Here is a 25,005-nt window from a genome sequence, read left to right on the forward strand (position 1 = left end):
AATACATGGAAAAGACCTGTGGATATCCTACGTTGTGTTTAAAAAGGGAAGTTGACGCTACATGTATACTATAAAGTAGCAGGCATATAGACAAATTGGCCAAAATGGGCCTATCTTCATTATTAGTTAACGGCATCAGTTTTTGCCCGTTGCTTGAACATTAGATAGATAGATAGATAGATAGATTAGATGAGTTTATTTGTCCATGTTTGCTATCGTAGGCTATGAAAGAGTCTTTGTAGGTTTCTTTAGGAGCTCTGAAGTGTTGGGAGTAGCTGAAAGAACTGTCAAGCTGGTGTGAGATATCCTGGTCTGGAGTCTGGCTTACTCTTCACTGCTTGCCTAGAGGCCTGAGAGATTGTTTTGTGAGGTGCCAGTTTGGTTACATACTGGATGGTTTTCCTTAGTTTTGTCTAGGGCCTACCTGTAGCTATGTGATAAGACTTCAATAATGTGTAGAAGGCCTAGTATTGCTGTTAGAAATTCTTGTCTGACATTAAAACCTTTTAGCCCCTTCAAATTACTCCTCTCTCATTCGAAGGTGCTGTTAGTGAGTTTTTGGGTCTGGGTCTGCAGCCAATACGCAGGTTAGGCTACACAGTGTGAGTGTTGCTCATCTGTCAGGTGGCCCACCAATGCCATAGCCTGGAGACCAGACAGGCGAGTGCCAAAGATTCGTGTTCGATAAAGAGGGTAGCCTAGATGACAAGACGAGCTCTGGGGGCCCACATTTTAACCAAAAGGTCAATTTAGTTTGAGACCTTCATTTTCAAAATGTAGTTTGAGACCTTCATTTTCAAAATGTTCATAAAGTGTTCACAGACAATGAGCCTATAGGCCTACTACTTTGATGGATACTAGATTTGGTATTTTATGTAGGCCTACGTATGCATGCGTTCATTGATTTATTTACTTAATTCCTTTTGCTCATTAGACCTGATTCTGCACAATCATGAATTATTCATAAGTGGGCGTGTGCGTTGGTATTGTCGAATCTGGGACAGTGGTACAAGCAAGGCCACGCAACGACCCAGCTGGTATGTGTGTATTTTGGGCTCATATTTGAAGTTGCAATGTGTAAATGTTATGAAATGTGATGAACAGAAACATTTAAATATTCCTAAACCAGATGTGTCTCTGCAAAAACTACTTCCGTTGCACTATACACGGATGTTTTAGTTTAAACACTAACTTTATAAACTTACCGGTAGCTGTTTTGCTAATATTGTTAGCCAACACTTAGCTGGCTAAACAACGTTTAGCTTACGTTACTGTATTTGACTAGCTTGCTAACTAGCTTTTTGCTAGCCAAATACATAACCAATTGTTAACTGGACAGAAACGGCAGCGACCTAAATCATTGCATTTTATTGATATCAACCATTATTGTCTTCTATGACAGGTTTTAGAAATGGCGGCGACCGAGTCGAGTTTAAGCCCGAGTTCAATAGCAATGGCAGATACTGTTGTACCTGCCTGTATGTTTGCCCCAGACCGGGGAAGCGACGATGATGCAACTGGAGGGGACTGCTATGAGGACGGGGAAGCTCACAATGGCGAGTCCGAGGATCATTTAGACCTCACTAGCAAGGTAGGCCTGTGTCTATCATTTGACATGACGTTCTCTAAACTATCATTTAACATTTCAGATATATATTTTACTGTCACTGCAATACATGCTGTTCATGGTAAAATTCCACCAGTGTATTTAATTGTGGAACTGTCCGGTTACATTGTACCCAAGGTTAGCATTAGCAAGCTAACCGACTCTTTCAATGAATGACACGTAGCTAGCCATGTCAACATATGGCAACGTTAACAGAAAAGTACTAGGCCGATATTATGTCCACTTCAGTGTGCAGCCATGGTATTGATCATGTTGATTGACAAAGATTTGAACGTTTTGTGCATTATTTGAATTCATTGACACAATGTTTTTACAGTTGACCATGTTTGCTTCTGTTTTTTTCTGTATTTTCTGTCATGTTGGAATGTCTAATGGCCAAACATTGCATGATTTGTTCATTTTTGACTTCCTGTTAGTTCAACTAACTTGATACTTTGCACAATGTATACTGTAGTAGCATACTATTTAACAGAAGTGCCTTTTTAACTTGTCCCTCTCCAGATGGCTCTGGTCAGTCCAACAGGAGAACAGTATGATGTGTTATTTCGACAACTCAGGGAGAGGATGGACGAGGGTTGTGGGGAGACCATCTACGTGGTGGGAATGGGCTCAGGTTAGTCGCTCTATGTGAACTTTAAAGCAACACAGTGCTCATTCACCTCATAACAACTGCTCAAACTCATTCTGATGCTGCACTCACCGACTTACAATGTGGAGAATGATTTCTCTGTCGTTGCCGATGTGGAATTCTTGATGTTGCATTAGGGAATATATCATGACCCCTTTAGCCGGTTTTGGACTAACTTGGTACCATCTTCGTAGAAAAAGGCTTTGAATATTGATCCCAAAGGGAATAGATCTCAATTATTCCATGATATGTCTTCAAAGGAACACTTAACGTTTTGGGAAATTTGCTCATCTCCCCCAGAGTAGGTAATACATGACCTCTGATTAGTTTTGCTGTTTATTTTTGAACTGCTATGAGAGTGGCAGCCAGCGGAGGAGGGCACTTTGACAGGATGACTTACGAGGCAACCAGGACAATATTCTGCCTGCCTGCCAGTCCTTTTTCTGAAACAGCAGTGGCAAACCCAAAAATGTACAGTCGTTTCCTGTGTATTAGCCGCAGGACAGTGCTTTATGCAAGTTAAAAGAAACTAAACAATATTAATACCATATTAACTGCCTCTACGTATTAGCCTCATAGCTGAAGAAATGCTGCAAAATCAATGTATAAGCAGCAGCTAATAGTTGGGAAATGATGGTAGATGAAACTCTGCTGTGACCGCTCAAAAAGTCAGCCTTGATACAATCAGGCTGAGACTTGTGAACAGCCACCCTGATACCTCCAGACGTTTCACTGGAGCCCAGTGACCTTTTCCCCCTTTCTCTGGCCGCAGCACATGCTCACAGCACTGACACCAGTGTGCTGTTACCATGGCCACCGTCACAAAATTCTGGACACACTGCCTCTGGGTTCTGGGGCAGTGAGTGGTGACTGCTTGGATGCTGATCACAAGAATGCACTTGCTGAAATCCACATTGATCGTGGGCTTGGAAAGGATTCATTGGGTGTCTCTTTTTTTAAATGTATTTGTCATTTTTCAATTTATTTTATTTACAAAAGACATGTGGCCCCGAGCAGGTGAAAAGCATTCTACATTTTGCACTAGTTACATTTTGATTGTTTGTGTCTAATACAGATTAGGGCTCCCACCCCCATCAACCAGTTAGTCTCAGGTCAATGTTTTTGAGTAAACAAACAGGGGCCATGCTGTTGGTTACCTCTAAAATGTCAGTGTATGTGGCATTTGGAATAGTGCAGAGCTTTAAATTTGTTTCTTCCCCATGCTCACTCTTACAATTGTGTTTTGACGGTGACATTTTCTCAAATCCTATGGGATGATTTAGCCATTATGCTCTTGCCTGCGCCCTTTGCATTGTGGCAGCGCGTTTTGTACACAGTCTGTTTTGCTCTCCTAAGCAGTGCTGTGTCACCCTCTCCCATTCTCAGCTGTCCCAATAGGTCAAAGGGCACCTTTGGTGGTCCTGTTCTCTGTTTTAGGGGATCAGTTTGTCGTGGCTTAGACTCAGTGGACACATACAATCCCACATACAATCCCTCATCTCACTTTTAGACATTTTTCAGACGCACAATTAACTGGTGACATTTGTAGACACTAAAGGGATGGGCTGTATGCGTGAACCAAAAGTACAGAATAATTTCATCAGCCGTGTCTGACTAGCCTAGAAATCTAGACACACCCTAGCGGCCAAAAATATTTTTGCCTAGCGAGATGGTCTAGGGTCGCACCGTTGAGGCCAAGCCTGCGCTAGGCTCCAGGCCAGCCTAGCCAATCAGAACGCTCTATCTGTGTACGGAGTCCTTGAGCCCGCCTTGAGCTCACATTCGGCTTCCGCATGCGTCCACGTTTGACGAGTTGGGTGTGAGACCATGTTGCTCAACCATAGAGAAAAACGAAAGATGGATGAGGCTAAGGAAGCGCGCTCGTTTTAATCAAATTTGGAAGAGTTAGACTTGGGCTTTTCTTTGAAGGTTGAGCAGAAAGAAGCACTCAAGTCATTCGTTTTAAAGAAGGATGTATTTGCCGTTTTGCGGACCGGCTACGACTGGTCACAAATGCTGGCCTATTACGTGCAGAGGCAGTTTGAAAGACAACTGTTCATCCCACCCACAGGCTTCAGTTTTGTGAATGGTCCGACCCCCCATTTCTGTGTAGTTTGGCTTGCCAGGCTGGTGTCTGACAAAATGTTTTTGTTTGGATTTTGAGGTTTTTATGTTTATGCATTGTTATTTTTTACGCCCTGGTGTGTCTTCAGTGGTTTCAGCACTTTCAAGAAGTAACATCACCCTTTATCAACCAATAAATACCAACTGGATGAAAAATAATGTCCAGTGTTTGTTTCTGTCCTGTCAAATGCACTTTTTTAAGGAATCAAGGACAGCTACATATGGCTACATTATGCTCACCTCTGTTCTTGTCTCACCTTCACTTGTCATTGTTGTGGTGTCAGATCTTAGATCCTCATTCTTGCCATGATATTACAAACATGTTGAGGAACTGTGATTACTCTGTTAAAGTTTAGCGATTTTGTTTTAAAACCGCTAAAACAGGGGTGATGATGACAAAGTTTACAAGTTGCAAGAACCGTCTAGCTGTGCTAGTGACGCCAGACTTAAGAACCGAATTGTTGTGGTGTTAGATTTTAGATCCTCATTCTTGCCATAATATTACAAACATGCTGAGGAACTGGTCGCCCAGTTGTCTGATGGCCTGTGGATCAATGGGATCCCTTTCAGACCTGCACACCATTTAAATAAATGTGCTAACAGGTTTGTCTGGGTTCACCCAGGCGACCACATGCCATTTTCAGTTCTTTGAATATGACCGAAAAGCACAACCTCCCTTTGTTTTTATCGGTAATAACACGCATGCCCACTATTTGTGTAGACTTAAAATTAGAGGCGTGCACTCCCGTGGGAGTTGTGGAAGACCTGCGGGTCGCGATGCTGAGGAGTGCGGCATGGGACACATTTTTGAAAGTTGTTGTCAAAGTCGAAAGCATGCGGAAGAATGCACCGCTAGTACTGTAGGCTATTTCGGATGTTGGTGACTTTCTCAGTTCTGCGCTCCTTCCGTGGGCCAGAAAGCAGAACTGAATATCCCTACTGCACTGCACAGCTATTTTGTGCAGGCTGTACACTATGACACACTATGCAAGGTTTTCACCTTAATATAACCTTTTGTGAAGCCAATGCGATGGTAAGCAAAACCCGCAGGGGAATCGTCTAAGGATAGCCATACAGCTAAAGACTACCTTACACTGACAAGATTTGGGAAAGATTCTTGAAAGATTGTAGTCTTTTGAGTAAAGCTTGAATGAGGAGAATTAGTTAAAAGACTACAATCTTTCAAGAATCTTTCCCAAATCTTTTCAGTGCAAGATAGGCTTTAGATGTAGAGAGTCCTTAACGAGGGAACCAGCCATTCAACTTCAAAAACAGAAGACATCTTTAGGAATTACTTTGTCTGTAGATATAACTCTTTGGAGGTTTGGAGAGTTTTTGCCTGTTGTTAATCCTTCACCTCCACAGCAAAAGCATTTTCTTTGTGAACAGGGGGGTAACAAGCCACGAGAAATAGGCTATTTACAACGGCAGAGTAAAATGTAAATAGTATACCTTTAAGCGGGTGGGAGGGGGACTGAAAATGACACGTTTTTGGGAGAGCGGGTGTGACCGGGACAGAATATTGCGGGAGTGAGACTGAAAAATCTGTCTCCTGCAGACCTCTACCTCAAACATAGATCTCCTGATACTGTGTTTTTCAGGCTGTAAAACTTAAATAATATCAAGGGCTAAATAAATATGAAGGAAGGTTCTGGTACCCAGTCATGATATAAAGACGGTCCGCCCAGAATCTGAGATGATGCGGTGCACAAACTTATCTGATTTCATAAGGATTGAACCTTCACATATTATCATGCAGACTATTACACAGTGTACTGTATAGTATTCTCACTTGTGCCTCTCTCTGTCTGTCTGTACCCCGACCATCTCTCTTTCTCTGTCTATACCCCGACCATCTCTCTTTCTCTTTCTGTACCCCAACCCTCTCTCTCGCTCTCTGTCTATACCCCGACCCTCTCTCTGTCTGTACCCCGACCCTCTCTCTATCTGTCTGTACCCCAACCCTCTCTCTCTCTATCTATCTGTCTGTACCCCGACTCTCTCAGACGGTGGGGACTACGGGCTGAACGAGCAGGACATGGAGGCGTCGGTGGCCACGGTGCAGTCGCTGTGCGAGACGGTGGAGGCCGACCTCATCCTGCTGAGAGAGCGGGCGGAGACGGCGGGCAGCGTGCGCGACTACCTCATTCGCCGCCGCGTCGGGGACACCGACTTCCTGGAGGTCAGGTGAGAAACGGCCAGAGAAAGTGGGGGGGCGGGGGGAGGGGGGAGAGGGGCGGACCTCACAATGACATGATAACCCTACTGTCAGTGTATGCCACAGCACACTATGTGGGCTGAAGAGTTGAACAGTCTGCTCCTTCCTAACCATTTGTGTGTACTACTTCAATCAAGATATCTTAATGCTCAAATGACCTGTGAATGACTCTTGACAATTGAGCTTTTATTTTTTATTTTTTTAAGCAATTGATGATGTAATCACAGCTGTCATCCACTTTTCTTCAGGCCCACTTAGAATATTCAAAGATGAGATTTGTGCTCTGATGCCTTCTTGTGATATGACAGTATGGCAATGACTGGGTGATCGTGGCATGGAATTATCTTGGAGCAAGTGTGCATGTTAAAATGAGACTTGTCCGATTTGTCTGTTGTTTGTGAGTGTGGCCCACCTCCTCTGTCCACTAGATGGCACTATCCTATTTATCCATTCCGCAGCAACCGTTTAGGGAGAATGGAGTATGTTTTCATGTACAAGTATGTTTTTTAACTCTGACCCTAGGGGGGAAAAAGCCACAACTTAACGTTGCCCCTTTAATGGATTTAAGTTGGACCAGTCGATGTTTGCATCATTGATACATGGATTGTGGCATTCGTTCATTCTGTTTGCTAAGAATGATCCGTACACAGAAGCACTCTGTGGTCCAGTCTGTGTTGATATTGCCAAACAGATGGGGGCAGTACTACACTTTTCACCTCCAATAGTTTTTTTTTCAGTCCTCCCTTTTTCCACAAGCCTGTCACTTATTTTCTTTTTTCTTTCTGATGTCCTTTGGCCTCTCGATCCAATTTTCTTCTTTAGCTTCTTTTTTTTTGGTTCGGTGTGGTCATCTTGTATTTCTCTCTCTCTCTCTCTCTCTCTCTCTCTCTCTCGCCTCTGTCACCTCTTCCCCTCTTCCCCTTGTCACAGTCCCTTCTTCTGCTTTTCCTCGTCTCATTGTCTCTGTCTTTGGGTGTCCAGCTTTTGTCGTCTGTTTCGTTTCTGCCTTGGCATCTCTTCTCCCTTTTCTTTCGTTCTCTCTTTCTCTCTGTCTGTCTGTTTGCTCTATGTCTGTCCTGTTTTACTGGCAGTCTGAAATAGGGGATGTCCCGTACCGTGTGATCAGTGACATTGTTTTGCCATCATTTGTGGTGGCTGGATTTTTACTGTCATTTGTGAATAAAATCCCAGTTTGAAGTATTTACTAGGAATCCCTTTGTTGTGGCCAATTTCTTTTTTCTTTTTTTTTTTTGCCGAACTGTAGTGAATATTATTTTCTCATGGTACAATTTTCATACCATTGTTTAATGAAATATTAAGAGAAGAAATACCATTTCTAGTCAAAAATCAGACAAGTAATCGCATAGCCATCAGAGCAACAGATAATCAGTCTAGAACGTGGCACTGAATCTCAGGGAGAAATGAACACGCTAGTCAATTTGTTGAGTTCAAATGATGTACCCAACTGTTATTGTGTTACTAGCTTGTGTGTGATGTGTTAACAAATTGTTGGCTTTGTCTGACCAGACCACATCCTGATGACTGTCGGCCTGGTTACTGATTAAGAACTCTGCTTATCCTAGAGTGGCCGTGGTGGGGAACGTGGACGCTGGTAAGAGTACGTTACTGGGCGTGCTCACCCACGGGGAGCTGGACAACGGCCGCGGCTTCGCCCGCCAGAAACTCTTCCGCCACAAACACGAGATGGAGAGCGGCCGCACGAGCAGCGTTGGCAACGACATCCTGGGCTTCGACCAACACGGACAGGTGGGCGTCGTCTTCCCAGTCACTGTGTCTCCAGTGGCTTAATGCAATTAATCCACAATACCAACATCAGCATTTCAGGTGGGATTCTGGGGGATGAGGTATCCAGGTTTCACTCTTTTCTCAAGAAACGAAAGTGGAAAAACACTAGGGAAACACTTAGCAGGGTTTTTTTCTTCGTTTTTTAAATCTCTTTTTAATTTTTTTGTTCTTAGGGTGTTTCCAGTGGAATAGTACATATACAGTAATTTCCCGACCCGCATATAAGCCGCATTGTGTATAAGCCGCAGGACAGTGTTTTATGCAAGTTAAAAGAAACAAAACCACATCAACACCATATTAACTGCCCCCCTGTATTAGCCTCATAGCTGAAGAAATTTAGCTAAATCAATGTATAAGCCGCAGCTAATAGTCGGGAAATTACGGTATAGATGTATGTGTTCCACATGTAACAGCTGTGGTGGTTTCAGTTCAGTGTGAGAGGGTAGAGGAGGGTCAGGGGACCAGGACAAGGGAACTGAAGTAAAGCAAACGTGTCAACAAAAACGCCGGAACAGAAACTAAATAAAAAATAAAAACTTCCGTGGGAAAATCTTCCATGATTATTGTAACTCATCAGGTGATTGCATTTCTTCATAAAGGGTACTGCAGTGCATCCAAGTAAATGGTGTTCTATTTATACACTCTGCTGAATTTGTGCTGAATTTAATTGATTCCAGCAGTTGAAATCAATAAAGCATTAAGCACAGGCATATATATAAATTACTGTTGGTTCAACTTGAAAGTAATGGTTTGTTTACACTCTAATGAATTGAATAATATCATCTAGGAAGCCGAAGATGGGAAGTGAAGCCCTTTAACAAAGCATTACTGATTTGCATTATTGTCTATGGTCACAGTTACACTTAATGAAGTTCTATCCATTTGACATCTGCTTAATATAATTAGGTCATTTTTTTCCACAAACATCCAGATTTGAAAAAGCGTCTTCAGTGAGCATGGCAAATCCAAATGAGAATGCTCAGGTTTCAGTGGGCATGATGGCACCACTAGATAAGTAGGTCATGAAGTTCACAGTTCAGGTTAATGTGAATAGTAATTCAAAGAAATCAATCCAGTAACTAATAAATTCACCTGACAACAACATGTGTGCCCATGCAAGCATCTAAGCAGTCAAGCTTTTAAATGCCCATCTGGCAGATTTGCCAAACTGCATTATTTTACGGATATTGCATGTGTCCATCTTGTCTTGCCCCATATCTTCAGGTGGTGAACAAACCAGACAGCCATGGCGGCAGCCTGGACTGGACCAAGATCTGCGAGCGCTCCTCCAAGGTCATCACCTTCATCGACCTGGCGGGTCACGAGAAGTACCTCAAGACCACCGTGTTCGGCATGACTGGACACCTGCCGGACTTCTGCATGCTCATGGTGAGATGGCTGAGGACGAGAGAGCCAAAGAGAGCAGAGAATTGGGAGAGAGAGAGCGAGATGATAGTGGAGTTGGGGAGGAGGAAGAGGCAGGAAGAACTAGCTAAGACCAGATCAGGAAGAAAGGAAGAGGAGGAGGAGGCAGGGAGAACTAGCTAAAGAGCAGACCAGGAAGAGAGGAAGAGGAAGAGGAGGCAGGGAGAACTAGCTAAAGAGCAGACCAGGAAGAGAGGAAGAGGAGGAGGAGGCAGGGAGAACTAGCTAAAGAGCAGACCAGGAAGAGAGGAAGAGGAGGAGGCAGGGAGAACTAGCTAAAGAGCAGATCAGGAAGAGAGGAAGAGGAGGAGGAGGAGGCAGGGAGAACTAGCTAAAGAGCAGATCAGGAAGAGAGGAAGAGGAGGAGGCGGGGAGAACTAGCTAAAGAGCAGATCAGGAAGAGGAAGAGGAGGAGGCAGGGAGAACTAGCTAAAGAGCAGATCAGGAAGAGGAGGAGGAGGAGGCGGGGAGAACTAGCTAAAGAGCAGATCAGGAAGAGAGGAAGAGGAGGAGGCAGGGAGAACTAGCTAAAGAGCAGATCAGGAAGAGAAGAGGAGGAGGCGGCGGGGAGAACTAGCTAAAGAGCAGATCAGGAAGAGAGGAAGAGGAGGAGGAGGCAGGGAGAACTAACTAAAGAGCAGATCAGGAAGAGAGGAAGAGGAGGAGGAGGCGGGGAGAACTAGCTAAAGAGCAGATCAGGAAGAGAGGAAGAGGATGTTGCCAGTGGAGTGAGGAGGGCAGGGGATGAGACTGAAGGATTCACAGAGTTTTATTCATCACATGCATCACTCTGCAGGGTACTGCAATACCACCTGTTAGAACGCTCTCCACAGTTGAGGAGTTGAAGGCCTTCAATATAGATGTTGACACCTTGAATGTTTAATACGGGAGTCGAGGAGGGGGCAAGAGAGCCTGGAGAGGAGGCCGGGAGAAAGATATAATAATAGGATAAAACTGGGAGGCTGGCTAGGTTGATGGAATGATGGATACAATGGTTTAGGAATTCTGAATTCGGAATACATGAAGGCATTATTTAGGCTGCATTTCATTATAGGCGTTGGTATTGAGGTTGTTGTACGGTGTTTACGGCGGTTCGTACATGAGTTAATCGCATATCTAAAGATGATATCCATCGCTCATCGTGTCTGCCCTTTTGTCCCCCTCCATCATGGTCTGAAAATGTCATTCTTAAGAAAGTACTTACATTCTGGAATGTGTAGGATCTTTTAGTTACCATTATGTCTTGACCTCTGCTTGTTTCCCACTTAACTCTCTCTCTCTCTCTCTCTCTCTCTCTCTCTCTCTCTCTCTCTCTCTAGGTTGGCAGTAATGCAGGGATTGTGGGAATGACAAAAGAGCATCTTGGCCTCGCGTTGGCATTAAATGTTCCCGTGTTTGTTGTAGTCACGAAAATCGACATGTGTCCAGCCAATATTTTACAAGGTGAGCGAGCTTTGCTGCAGCCATTAGCCAACACAAAGCACCTCATTACCACGGATGGTCGAACCTTTCTTTTCACAAGGCTAAGCCAAACATCTTCACCTTCATGTCCCCACAGCGTGTAGAAAACAAGGACGTGTGTAATGTCTGTGTGTGCCTCTTTTTCTTTTGTTTTGTTTTTAGAAACGCTGAAACTACTGCAGAGGTTACTCAAATCTCCGGGCTGCAGGAAAATCCCTGTCTTGGTGCAGAACAAAGATGACGTTATAGTCACCGCCTCCAACTTCAGCTCGGAGAGGTAGGCCTGTGTTCAGACCACATGACATGTGCATGCTGTACTTTGACCGCTTGTATCCGCGTTGAGTGATTTATTACCTCTGCCAAGGAGGTTATGTTTTTATCGGGGACCGTATGTTTGTCTGTTTGCTTGTCTGTCTGTCTGTCTGTTCGCTAACTCAAACTCAAAAAGTTTGACTTAGCTAACAGTAACTCAAAAAGTAATGGATGGATTTCGCTGTTGGGGGTGATCCATAACACCGTCAGGAATCCGGAGCCATTTATGTGTTTTGCTGAGTGGTGTAATGGCATGGTATGGCCACGTGGTGGCGATCAGAATAGTTGAGGTTCAAATGTATGACAACCTAGGAAGAACGATACAGGCGGAGGTCTACGCTCTCTGAGTGCTTTTCTAGTTCATGTGTGTATTCAGTTGTTCTACAGTATGCCTCTAAATTCAGTTGGGAGAAGCAAGGACAAAGAGATTAAGACCGCTCTCAGTGTTTGCCCATACATTAGAGTTAAGGCTGAAACAACGTTACTCTTTATCTTGAAACAATGTGAACAACCAACCATATCACGTATTTAATCTTGTGGTAACATAATCAGCGAATAGGAGATGATAGTACTGGGGCTGGTCATTTTGTATACGGTCGAGTCCATAGGTGAGATAACAATGGCGTCTGTCTTCAACAAAAGGAAGGCATAATGTCCTGGTGGGGACATTTAAAGGCAGATTACTTTGTGTAAACAATAGACTTTTCAGGGGGGAAGCTAAAGAATAAATTAAAAGGTTGCTTAGATCAGCGGGATCGGTGGCGAGCTGTATAGGGAGCAGGGCTCCGGCACCGCGCTGGGCTTCTTACCGAGCGGTCACTCGCATTCTCCGCGTCGTCCAGCTCAGCAGTTTTGTGGGGGCATGGATGGAAATTGTGGCTTGGCTTGGGCTGGTCCAGTTAATTACAGCTTAAAACACACACACACACACACACACACACACACACACATACAGCACACGCACGCGCGCGCACACACACACACACACACACACACACACACACACACACACACACACACACACACACACATTCACACACACCAACCAGAGCTCCTCAGGCGGCCGTGCTTCCACGAGCATATTCAATCAGGGCCTTTTCTTTTCTGCTCTGCTCTGTTCTCTTTAATTTGATTTGAGATGAGCCTTCACAGCCAAACGCCTCATCCCGTAGATTGGAGCCCCAGATCATTCCTATCAACTGGAGCAGGGCTATAGGGAAAGAGAGAGTGTGGGAATTAGTCTCATCATTGTGCGTGTCGTATCCAATCTCACCTTATATTTTATATTATTAGGGCGACATGAAATGAAAGGAGGAAAGGGAAGTACCCAAATTAGGCAGAAGAGCGCTCAGATGTTAAACTCTGAAGATGACAGGGTGGGACGCCGCATAATGGCAGTCGTGGCATAATGGCAGGGTTTTTTTAGAGGTCGGAGCAGCCAGGTCAGCTTCATGTGTGTATGTCTGACCGTGTGTCATGTTTGGTAAGAGACGTGCAATCCTGTTACCTTATGAACAGCAGGGACTGCTTTTTGGCAGTGGTTGGAATCTGTTCCATTTTGCCAATGGATGGAATCAATCTCCTGTGCTGGAAATGTGACGTTGTGGCCTTTTAGAGATGCTGAAATGGCAAAATGTCTGTTTCTCTTTTTTTCCTTAATGTCTGAAAATGACTCTTTGGTGTTGGATGTTTGTGGAATTGGAAGCAGTCTAAGTAACCTTGAGGATGTGTGTGTGTGTGCGTGTGTGTGTGTGTGTGTGTGTGTGTGTGTGCCGGTAGAATGTGCCCGATCTTTCAGATCTCCAACGTGACTGGCGAGAACATGGACCTGCTGAAGATGTTCCTCAACCTGCTGTCGTCCAGAACCACGTACCGCGACGACGAGCCAGCTGAGTTCCAGATCGATGATACATACTCAGTACCGGTGAGAGGAGTTGAAGAGACACACTACAAACACTCACACACACACACACACACACTCACGCACAAGCACTCCGATCTATTTCCTGTGTCCTAAATACAGAACTCATTCAGTATGCCCTGATTCAGCCTCGTGCTTCTACCCAGGCTCCCCTGTATGGGTACAGCATGTGTTAGCAGCCCTCTTCTCAGCATTTGGCATAAGATGGTGTAGGGGTGTGAAGGTGCACGTGTTTGTACCAAACCATTTAGGAACAGGATCTTAATACAGGATCCAATACAGATGCAGTGTTTCCCACACATAGACAAATGTGTGGCGGTGCGCCACAGATTCAGAACCGGCCGCCACATATTGCGTTTCGTTATTCTTTTATTTGTTTATTTTGAAACGCTATTGAAAAACACGCAGCATTCGTAAAGCTGAATTTCCTTTCCCTGCGCTCTCTCTCTGTCACTCACGTGTCTGTCTCTGATACACACACACGCACACACACAGCCCCTCCCTTCCGTGCACACCGCGGCTGTCTGTCTCCATGAAAACCAACGAGATCATCCCTGGAAGCGTGGTCGGTGGTCGCACTGATGCACCTGACGCTGCTCGGGTAGAAGCATAAAGTTCTCCCCCAACTTTTGTAGACTATGCGTGCAACTTAATTACCAAACAGTAGAAGTAAACTCATTCTCCTTGGCCCGCTCTCGTGCGTGCTCAATGGACACCTGCCCTCCACATGCACATTTAATCCAAATAAAACATTCACAATCGTGAACGCATTGACGCACAGAAGACGGCTAGCTAAATTACTGTTATATTCGGTTAGCATCATTAGTAGGCTATGCTGCCGACATTTGATTAAAACTCTTGCATTCAAGTTGACTGACCAACAATGTTTTTCAACTCCAAGACTTAAAGGGGCCTGTCCCAAGGAGAAAAAGTATTAGCTTACCTTGAAACTTAAGCACATGTGGGGAAACTGAACAGTCCAACCAGTAGAGTATGATAAGCTTAGCCTGCTACTTTGTTTACAATATTTTGAGGCTTCAACCAGACAGCTGCATTTAAGAAGTGGAGTTTCAAATTTGAGCTCCCACACAAACATATTGTGGACCATATGCCAGTTTAGTCAATGAACCTTTTCAAAATGCTATTCCTGTTGCGCATCAGCAATATTGTTAGTGAATGGCTTGCACTACCTTCAGGCTTAAAGATGAACTGAACTGAAATAATTAACTTTGATGAAGTGTTAGTCATCATAATTACAAATAAATTGCACTAAAATTTTTAATTAAAAAAATCAATACATAGCCTTTTTTAAGCAACGCAAAAAATGCGTTTGTTAGTATTAGAACGCTATCAATTCCAGTGACGTCACTTGCATGGTAGGACCTCAGAAGCAACAGCTGCAGCATATGATATACTCACGAAAAATAGTCATTTTAATGCCATGGGTTACACATTTGAGGATCTGATGTCCAGGCATGTAGTGTCTGACTATCTTCATCCCTGAAATGAATCCAGCTCATTGTTCTTACTGTGTAGACAAAGTAGTGTTGAGTACAGGTCTTTTCACTCAAACGGATGTGAGTTTTGTTAAATGACTAAGTCCTAGTGTGTGACTCTGGTGCTGCCCTGTTTAAGGCTGTATGCTTCCTAGTCTGGGGACAATAAGCTTCTTCTTCATCATCCCCTCTTGAGATAAGTGTTTGCCACAGGGCAGGTCTTGGACTTATCTTGTATGCCCAGAATGTCTGGCTGATGGCAGCTGTCTAGTTTTTTTCCCCCCGGAATGATCAGTGTTGTCATGTTATTGGCACAGTGGTGACTAATGTTTGTAAATAGTGTTTTTTCCCCTGATTCCTAGAATCTGCCCAGGTGTTTTTTTTTTCTTCTTGGGTGAAATGTGTCACTCACAGAGCTTGTGTGTATGTGTGTGTGTGTGTGTGTGTGTGTGTCCTCAGGGTGTGGGCACGGTGGTGTCGGGCACCACGTTACGCGGCCTCATCCGCCTCAACGACACCCTGCTGCTGGGGCCGGACCCGCTGGGCGCCTTCATCTCCATCGCCGTCAAGTCCATCCACCGCAAGCGCATGCCCGTCAAGGAGGTGCGCGGCGGCCAGACGGCCTCCTTCGCCCTCAAGAAGATCAAGCGCTCGTCCATACGCAAGGGCATGGTCATGGTGTCGCCCCGGCTCAGCCCGCAGGCCTGCTGGGAGTTCGAGGCCGAGATCCTGGTGCTGCACCACCCCACCACCATCTCGCCGCGCTACCAGGCCATGGGTAGGTGACGCGTGAGCGCCCTCTAGTGAGCGGGAAGACATGTTACACGTGACCTCTCAGGAGTGACGCAGGGAAAAGACTGGAAATGTAGAGGACAGTTTTTACTAATTATTTATTTATTTGTTTATTCAAGCCCCTGAAGGTGCTGTCAGTTCATAGGCCCAAAGATTTTAAAACTCAAAGCGTGGAAACGGGAAAGTATTTGACCCAAGCTGGTTGCTGAGTTGGGTGGCTACATATACCCATAGATACTTAGGTGTCGCATAAAGTAAGGACACTTTCACTATACAGTATATGCGAGCCAAGAGTAATTGACAAGTTTACTCAAGCTGATATATTTCCCATGCAGTGGAAAACAAAATTGCGCAAAATTATAATAAATGTGTTTATGGAAGATGGCATGTACAAAATCGTAAGGTTTGGGTAGCCTTCGAATAGTGTTTTCAAGTAGTCAGTGTTAATACCTACACCTAATAGCAGCATGTATAATGTTATCCGTCCTTGACTTGTTAAGCCCTCCGATGCTTGTGGATTAAATGAGAAGTGCGGTCTGCGCTGCTGCTGCTGCTAGCCTGTGAGGCCTGCCTCCTCACTGATCATATTTGCACACCTCCGCAGCATGGCTGTAAAACAAGCCAGCTAATCTAAAATGAATCTGCCTGTAGACTCGTAAGGTCCAAGAGGGTGAAGAATATTTTAGTTTTAAGTAAACATTGCCCTTCCTAGTCTAATTGCTGAACAGCAGAGGTGCCCAAATCATTTCCGTACTTATCGCACGGTGGAAAGGGAGCCTGGGCCCCACCTTGGGCAACGCTGCTCTACAGCAACAGGCCCGAGTGTGTCAAATGAGTTTTGAGGGCAAGTAAAAATGTAATGCTAATAACATCTTTGTTTGGCATAGTGCCTTTTTTTTTAGCATTACAAGCTTATTTAGCATTAGCTCTTTACGTTGAGCACAATCTCGTAACACAGAACAGCATATTATGGCACATTACTAGCCTGGGTGTTCCCATCCTGCCTTGCGTGGTGATTTCATTAACGCTGCTAAGGCAGTCTGGAAACTAACACCCAAATTTTCGACAGATGTTGGTAACCAATCACAGAACAGGGGGAAAAAGCAAGACCATGATGAGCTATGCACAGCCCATTTGATAGACATCCGTGGTGCCCAATGAACGGATCTGGGCAATTTTTCAAATACGAGAAAATGAACGTCTGGTTGCCAGACCACGTCTCATTTGAGAAGTGGTAGGCGCTAGCCAGGCTAGCACATTGCGGTATTTTGACTGTAATAACGGGCTCCCGTTCTCTCTCTGTGCTGCAGTGCACTGTGGCAGCATCAGGCAAACGGCCACCATCCTGACCATGAACAGGGACTGCCTGCGCACGGGGGACAAGGCCCTGGTCCACTTCCGCTTCATCAAGACCCCCGAGTACCTGCACTGCGACCAGAGGCTGGTCTTCCGGGAGGGCCGCACCAAGGCCGTGGGCACCATCTCCAAGGTCAGTGGGCACCATCTCCAAGGTCAGTGAGCAGCGAGGGGACTCTCCAGGGAGCCCAGAGGTGGCACTCGTGCCCGCGAGCCTTAAACGGGCCTCGACAGCCGGAGAGGTTGTGTATCAGTTGCTGTGGGCAGCGGGTTAGTTGCTGACCAGCAAGAAAAACACTACAGACGTAAATTCAGACCAAAGTTTGCTCAGCCAAAGGCATAGTGATAGAATTGCCTATTGTGATGTGATGCCATTTTTGTGTAATACTCGTACCGCTGTGTCCAAACAGCACTGCACAACATCATTTAGCTTACCATGCTTTAGAAGCTGCATTTACTTGTTGACCTTCTCAGAACCCCTTGGCAGCTCTCCCCTAACTTGTTTGTTTGTTTGTTTGTTTGTTTGCAGTTATTACAGTCGCCCAACAACCTGCCCTCCCACTCCAAACCGCAGCAAATGAAAATGCAGTCCAGCAAGAAGACGTCGCCGCGTGGAGACGGAACAACGCCACCCAACGAGGAACCAGGGTTATTAGAGGGCAATGCACAGGTGACCACAACAACATCAACAACAACAACAACAAAAACAGGAAGTCAGGACAAAACTAGGTGGAGGGAGAGAAATAAGTAAATGCTAAGAAATATACTAAGGAATATTTAAAACACACAGGAACCCAAATCGACGGCGTGGTCACAGACTATGTATCTACGTAGACAATCAAAGATAGCATGCATTGGCAGCAAGGCATCGCGGCACAACGTTCATAGCTGGTATCTTGACGCCTGCTACACAGCAAGTGACTCGTTAGACAGCTGGAGGCAGCTGGCAGCGTTCAGTGTGTATTGATCCGATAAGCCGAGTCTTCTATAAATGTTCTCGTATAGTAATATTACTCCTTAGTTATGGTTCCTGGTGTCTTCACACCTGTCAGGACACATATCTGCATGACGTGTGAGTGTGAAGTCAGTAGGTGAGCAAGAGGTGCAGAAGAGAGCCCAATGCTACTGTAGGGCTCGGTTTTCCTCTTCGTGTTGTACTGCAGGTCTGTGCAATTGCATGTCGATCGCTATTTTCTTCATTCTGATATCTCCACATCAGCTCCTCGGTTCCTCAGGCGGTTCTAAATCTGTTCTCTGTCGTTTCTGTCTCCTGTCACTCCCTCTCTCTCTCTCTTTTTGACAAATATTCTTCCTTACCCTCCACCTGCATTTCTTTTTCCCCACATTTTTTTTTTGCCACATGTACCTAAATTCCATCCACTCTATGCTGCCACTTGGCCGTTCTCCTTCCTTGTCCTCCCCTCCCCTCCTTCCTCCTTTTCTTCCCCCCTCTCTTCTCTTCTTCCCTCTCTCCTCCCTTCTCTTCCTCCTCTCCTCTCCCCTTGTTTTATTGCTGCCACGTTAGCCAGTGGGGGAGGAGGACTCGCAAAGTAGAGACGGCAACAAAGAAAACAAGGTAAAGAACGAGAGCAATTTTTTTTTTCTCTCCTGCTGAATAACAAGAAGGATGCCTGTTGTGTTCCCCCAACTAAGAGAGAACATCCGTAACGGCTGGCTGCTCTAAACACACCTTGTAATTGGAACGTCAAGCATGAGGAATCTTCTAACCAAAGTGACTGCTTTGGTTACACGAGAACCCTAATTTAACACTGCGATGTGTTCCGTGGAGCAGAGCTCTACAACCCTTTCCCCCTACGTGAGGTTTTTTCTCCTGTCAGAACTTTTACATTTACACAAACTCATTTGATCTAGAATGATGTATTCCATGGAAAATCACACAGTTTGTGCAACGCACCCTTGTCAGCATGGCACGGATTATCCAACAGAGTGTCTGTACTCTGTAATGGCACCGTAATGCCCATTCACTTGCATACGTTATAAAAACAGATGCAAAACCAGACAGTTGACTATGAAACACGCGGAGCTTTATCGGCTCGAGCGCGAGGACTTAATAGCAGTTGTCATTTTGAGCTAAACTTTCATTTGCGCCGTGTAATCATCTCACAAATAGATCAGACTTAAAGCCAATTTACACCCAGCGTCGCCTGTATTCCGTCTCCGCTGCCGCAAAACACAGTCATAAGAGCCGATCACCCTCCCTGCTAGAAGCCCGACAGAAATAGAAACGTTAGAGAAACGCAAAAAGAATATGAATAGGCCCTGCCATAAAGAATGTAGCTGCACTCACAACGTTATTCATAAGATAGGCGTGTAGTCAAAGGCCAATGGCTTTACGTGCGGGATCACGGCGCTAGCAGCTGCGTACGCGCGACCCAAGCGCTTTGCTGACGGGGCTCAGTGTAATTCTTATCGCCGGGGTGTAGCGCTGAGCTGGGGGTATCGCTGAACCTGATGAGTTCTGGGTCAGCTCCGCTTTTGTCAGATGGGCTCCTCCACATCAGCCCTGACTGTGCGTCACCACTGGGAGGGGGTGGGGGGGGGAGAAAAGAGAGGAGGAAGAGTGAGGGAAGGGGAGGGGGGGGGGAGAAAAGAGAGGAGGAAGAGTGAGGGAAGGGGAGGGGGGGGGGGGGTATGTGCGACTGGCCCGGTGTTATCAGGGAAGGAGATGAGCTGCGCCGGCATCTAATCTTAACACTCAGTGTCAGGCCTCCTGCAGGGCTGCTGATGGAAATAGTAGATTTATCTTCCTCTCTCTCTCTCTCTCTCTCTCTCTCTCTCTCTCTGTCTCTCACACACACATACACACACACACACACACTTTCGCACTCTCAATTCAGTTCAAGTGAGCTTTATTGCCATTACAAAATGTTCTGCTTCACCAAAAGCAGAAGAGCGAAACTTCCTCGCTCTCGCTCTCCGTCGCTCACTCTTTTATAGTCTCTCCCCTCTCAATCGTACGTGCCGACACGTCACCTAAACCCCCCTCTCAAGCTCCTTGCATGCCAAAGGTTTATCCCCCTCTCATCACTGTGAGAACTAAAAGCGGTCGTGTCTGTTTTAACAGCGGTGTGACTCTAACGCGTGGAGAGGCCTGCGCATGATTTAACAACTCCAGTAGCAGCTACAGGGCCACTTTACATCTGCCTACTTAAAGGCTACCCCTCTCATAACTGCTCTCAGATAGCGTTACAGCACCTCAAGTGTGCCCTTAGAAGAAGACGACGGCGGACTATCTATTCCAGCTTCAGACCAAGTGAATGGAGAGCTGAGATCAATGCGGAGCTCACCAGGGGTCATCTTTAAACAGTCCTCATAGCGGGGCACGCACGGGTGTCTCACTTTGATTCTCTCTTTCTGTCTTGGAGCTGATCTCTGTCGAAGTCTACTTCTCTCTCTGTCTCTCATTCTCTGTTTGATTACTCTTGGTCTGATGTCTTTGTCTGTTTCTCTCTCTCTCCCTTGCCACTCCCTCTCTCTCTCTTTGATTCTCTACCTGATTCTTTCTTTCTCTTGGTCTGATCTCTCTGTCTCTCTTCCTCTCTCCCTCTCCTTCTCTCTCTTTTCCCCTCTCCCTCTCCCTTTCCCTCTCTCTCTCTCTCTCTCTCTCTCTCTCTCTCTCTCTCTCTCTCTCTCTCTCTCTCTCTCTCTCTCTCTCTCTCTCTCTCTCTCTCTCCCTCTCTCCCTCTCTCCCGGTCTGATCATCCCTCTCTCTCTCTCTCCCTCTCTGCAGCCAAAGCAGGGTGGTGGTGGGCGGCGGCGAGGAGGCCAGAGGCACCGCGGTAAAGGCCTCACCAGCCTCTTGGTGCCCCCTGCTGCCGGAACAGGAAGCAGCTAAGCAGCCTCGTCATCACATCCACCCCCCTCCTCCGTAACTGACGGCTCCGGTTCTCCCCCCCCCCCTCCAGCCAGAGACCTCCCGCTGTTTTGTTTCTGGGCACCAGGGATATTTCATCATTTCAGTTTTTTTTTTGCCATTCAACGGGGAGCCCTTTTGCTCTCCAACCAGCCAGTAGAGGACTATTCTCAGACAGTAATCTCTGTTCTTACCTTCCCCCCCCCCCCTCCCTTTTCGCTCTTCATTTTGTTTTTCAAATGTGTTGCCATTCTCAAAGCCGTTTCGCTGACCCATAACTATTGTACTTAACAACCCATTCTGCCCCCCCACCCCGCCCTTTTGTAGTTTTATATTGTCCTCCTGCAACCTGCTCTGGCCTCCCTTTTGTAGTTTTTCATGGCTCTCCAGCATGTGGCCATGTTCCCCACCGACCCAATCAGAGTGCCCCCCGGCCAAGTCCTCGTTTGCATTGGACTCCTCGTTTATTTTTCACCGGTCAGTTTTGCCAGCAGGTCCCATCGATATGGAATACGAGAGCGAGGGATTTTTTGTTGTTTGTTGTTGTTGTTGTTGTTGTTTGAATGTTGGCCATACCTTGTCTCTGAAAACCAGCCTTTTGTTGGGAATCGATGGTGTTTTTGTTTTTAAGGCGCGTGGCCTCTTGCCGTGTACCGTTTCATCCCCATGGAAGAGGTTCAGCGTGCCATGGGCCTCATTAGAGTCCAACATTTGTTTTGTTGTTGTCCTTACCCCAGCATTAAACAATTATGTAGCCAAAAATTAGGATGTTGACTGAGAACTGTTGTAAGCCACTGTAAAAGGATAGGCTCACAGGTCTGATGTAGCTGGTAGATGATACATTTACACAGTACGGTGTTCTTCACTTTGCAGTTTGAAGCTGAGTATTGATGAAGATTGACTATTTTATTTCATAGATTAATACCTGCAGAGATTTTTTCAATTTATTACCAAATCAGGACCTGCTTTTGGTGAGTGGGAACACTCTCTTTTTTTTCAGGGAAAAAATGGATTGATGTGTCTTTTGTAAGTCTTTATGAAGAGATTTCAAGGTTCGGTTTAAAAATCAAGGTCAACATGGTACGCCTAAGCCTTGGATCCCCCCCTGTTTTTCCCAGTATTCGGATATTCAGTTCAACGCTTGGATCTACCGTTTTTTTTTTTCTATGAGCAATGACATTGAGAATGAGTTTTTGCATTGAAACTTGTTCAGTGGTGTGTTTGTGACTTACACAGTTCTGCTCTTTGCCAAGACCAGTAATATTGTGCCCAACATGCCCGTTTCTCTTGCACCGATCCAATTGCTTCAAGGTCTAAATTCCCCATGGTGAGGAAACCAGGTTAAAAAGAGTGGATTGTTTAGACAATAGCGAGGTTAAGGAGTGTTTTTAGGTTCTGCCGGTTCTGTCCCCTGTATGGAACGGATGGCAGGGGAGATACAGGGAAATACAATCTTAAGTTTTTTAGAAGTGATGCTGTACTTTTTATTGTGTTTTTTGTTTCGGAATGGGAAGAAATGAAAGAAATGAACTTTTATTTTATGAGGCAATTTATATGAATATTTTCGTAAGGCAGGCAAGACTGGGACTATAAAATTCCCCTTCCACCCCTATCCAAGGCTTACACCGGAATGTGTTGATGAGGGTTTTGAGTTCAATGGCTTCTTATATTTGACAAGCTTTCATACATACTTCAGTTGTCAGTTTCCATTGACAGACAGGTCTTTGAGCAAGACGTGCACATTGGTTTCCCATGTAGATGTACTGCATTACCGGGTGGTTGGTGGTTGGTCAAGAAAGTGGCACAGATGAAGAAAGCTTTACCGGTTAGAAAGAAAGTATTGCGTATGAACGAGGCAGCTCAAGATGGTAGTATTCAGAGGATGCATATCTGGCCCCTAAGTTTTCTGATTAGCCCAAAGACCTGGTAGCATTATTCCAGAAATGTGTGTGTGTGTGTGTCGCCCACTTGAACCTAAAGCACCAGCTTAATAAGCTAAACAGGCTTGGGGGGGCTTATGGATTGTAGCTTGCAGCTTAATCGTCCAAGAGTTGAAGCGATTTCTTGCCAGGTTTAAATTTTTGTTTTATTCTCATTATGGTCATCAGGATGTGCCAGACATTTGTGTTGGTTTGGATTTTTTTTTGGAAGGTATTTTTTTTTTAATCATTGGTTTTTATTGCGGGAAACCAAAAGGCAGGATAAATTCCCCCCTGTTTTTAAGTTTTTACTGCATGGATTAGTTTTGAAGAAATGTTCATTGTATGTATGTACAAAAAACGGCAAAAAAGAATGCTATTTAACATTGGCAACAAAAGGTTTGTGTTGTACATGCTTTTAATTAAAAAAAAAAATGTTATTCTTTATGTTGTGGACTATATTTCTTAATTCATCGATCCATGTAACATGTTTTAACCCATCATGTCTCTCTTATTGATATGCAGTAAAGGCAAAAGCCCCAAAAATATAAGAAGAAGAGGAAGAACTTCAAGCTTTCTTCTGAGGTACTTCTGCTAGTGCAAGGACGTCGAGCTTTGATAGATCCTTTATTTATCAGTGCAAGGTCTGAAAGCTTTGTTTGGTCCTTGGACTAGTAATGATGCGAGAGCTTTTTGTTGTCATGGACTATTCTCTTTTGTCATACTTCAATCTCACTTTCGAGGACATTGGTCCATCTAGAGGTCATAACCAGCTCCTTTGGAAGTTTAAGTTCAAAGGAACTGAGGGGAAGCCATATCTCCGATCAGAGTTTCTCAAAACATGTACAGACAAGAAGACTGCTGGAGTCAAGTTATGTTGCTATGCTTTTACTGTACATTCGGTATGGTATGAGCTCTCGTTCAATGATTGTGCTCGTCTACCTGATACTACTCTGTTTCCACTCTGAGACTGCTGCTCGGTTGTTGATGCTTAATGTCCCTGCCTGGATCTTCCAACTGTGCTTTCTTCAGTGTCTGTTATTGAGAAGATTTGAGAAGAAATTGGAGACCGTAGTTGCAGTCATTGCTCAGCATCAGACAAAAATGCTCCAAGACTGAGACGGAGTGTTATGAGTGTGAAGCGTGTGAGAATAGGCCATTGGCTCAGCCAGGAACATAGACCATGCGATGATGCCTGAATAGGTTGCCCACTGCTCCTTGTTGAAGTTCCACTTTGACTCCACCCCCCCCCAACGCAATTCGATATATCCTGGTGTCCCAAGACTCAATAATTGGCCCCTCTTACAAACGGTGTAGGACCAGACAATAAACTGTAAAAACCGTTGGCACGGCAGCCTATTTCAGAGCGCCGTGTGAGTTTACGGAGGCCCCCCTTTTTTCTTGTTGTGCGCTCCCGCTGTGCGTGATGTGATTGTTTCGGCAGGGCAGCCCGTTCAGCTTTCTGTCGCTAAGAGGATGAGCCCTACCCCCTGCCCGCCCGCCACCTTTTGTCACTGCTGCCTGCGAGGCCATAAAGGCACCAAAGCATTACAGTCACTTAAATCATAAGACGAGCCTCCCAAAACCATTTCCATATTTTAAAAAAAGGAGCCGTAAACGAGCCAGGGTTGTTTCTTTTTCTCCTCCGGCAAGCAGGGGTATAAAAAGGGATACGTGTTCACATCACAGAACAGCTCAGCTCCCAGGGAGAGAGGAAGCACTTTTTTCCTGCTTTTCCCCTCGGGTGACCTCGAGAGGGCGGATGGGAGAACGAGAGGAAGAAATAATAATAATAATCACCTCTCGTCAACGTTTACGGTGCAGGTCCACACAGCCCAGGCTCCTCAGCCCTGATTGTTGGAGTGTTTTGTTGAGTCCTGAGGTGGACTGTCCATCCAAGTCATCCAGAGAGAGAAATGCTCGAGAGAGCCCCCTGTCTGCCTTAGTGGGCAATCCCACCACCACCACCACCACCACTGTCTCGATTACTGCCTGACCTGAGCGAATCGAAAGGCAATTAGGGCTTTTCTCATTACTAGCCAAGGC

The 25,005-nt window shown here is 45.4% G+C and overlaps 1 protein-coding gene across 1 annotated transcript; it reads left to right on the forward strand.

Moving 5' to 3' along the window:
• The first annotated feature begins 997 nt into the window (after positions 1 to 997).
• Positions 998 to 23,401, forward strand: gtpbp1l (GTP binding protein 1, like). The gene is made up of 13 exons (XM_062544245.1): positions 998 to 1,037; positions 1,403 to 1,591; positions 2,129 to 2,240; positions 6,386 to 6,566; positions 8,181 to 8,364; positions 9,628 to 9,792; positions 11,148 to 11,271; positions 11,452 to 11,566; positions 13,381 to 13,525; positions 15,478 to 15,796; positions 17,121 to 17,299; positions 17,696 to 17,836; positions 20,918 to 23,401. The coding sequence occupies exons 2-13, from the start codon at positions 1,412 to 1,414 to the stop codon at positions 21,020 to 21,022; spliced, it is 1,950 nt and encodes a 649-aa protein (XP_062400229.1). The 5' UTR covers positions 998 to 1,037; positions 1,403 to 1,411; the 3' UTR covers positions 21,023 to 23,401.
• The last annotated feature ends 1,604 nt before the right edge of the window (positions 23,402 to 25,005 follow it).

The sequence above is a fragment of the Sardina pilchardus genome, chromosome 1 (assembly GCF_963854185.1).
Source record: "Sardina pilchardus chromosome 1, fSarPil1.1, whole genome shotgun sequence".
NCBI lineage: Eukaryota > Metazoa > Chordata > Actinopteri > Clupeiformes > Clupeidae > Sardina > Sardina pilchardus.

Bases quoted from the DNA above. Each gene is read 5' to 3' on its own strand.
- gtpbp1l (XM_062544245.1), top strand. From the start codon at position 1,412: ATGGCGGCGACCGAGTCGAGTTTAAGCCCGAGTTCAATAGCAATGGCA. The intron at 15,797-17,120 runs GTAGGTGACGCG...TCTGTGCTGCAG, and splicing joins GCCGCGCTACCAGGCCATGG to TGCACTGTGGCAGCATCAGG. The intron at 17,837-20,917 runs GTGACCACAACA...CCCTCTCTGCAG, and splicing joins TATTAGAGGGCAATGCACAG to CCAAAGCAGGGTGGTGGTGG.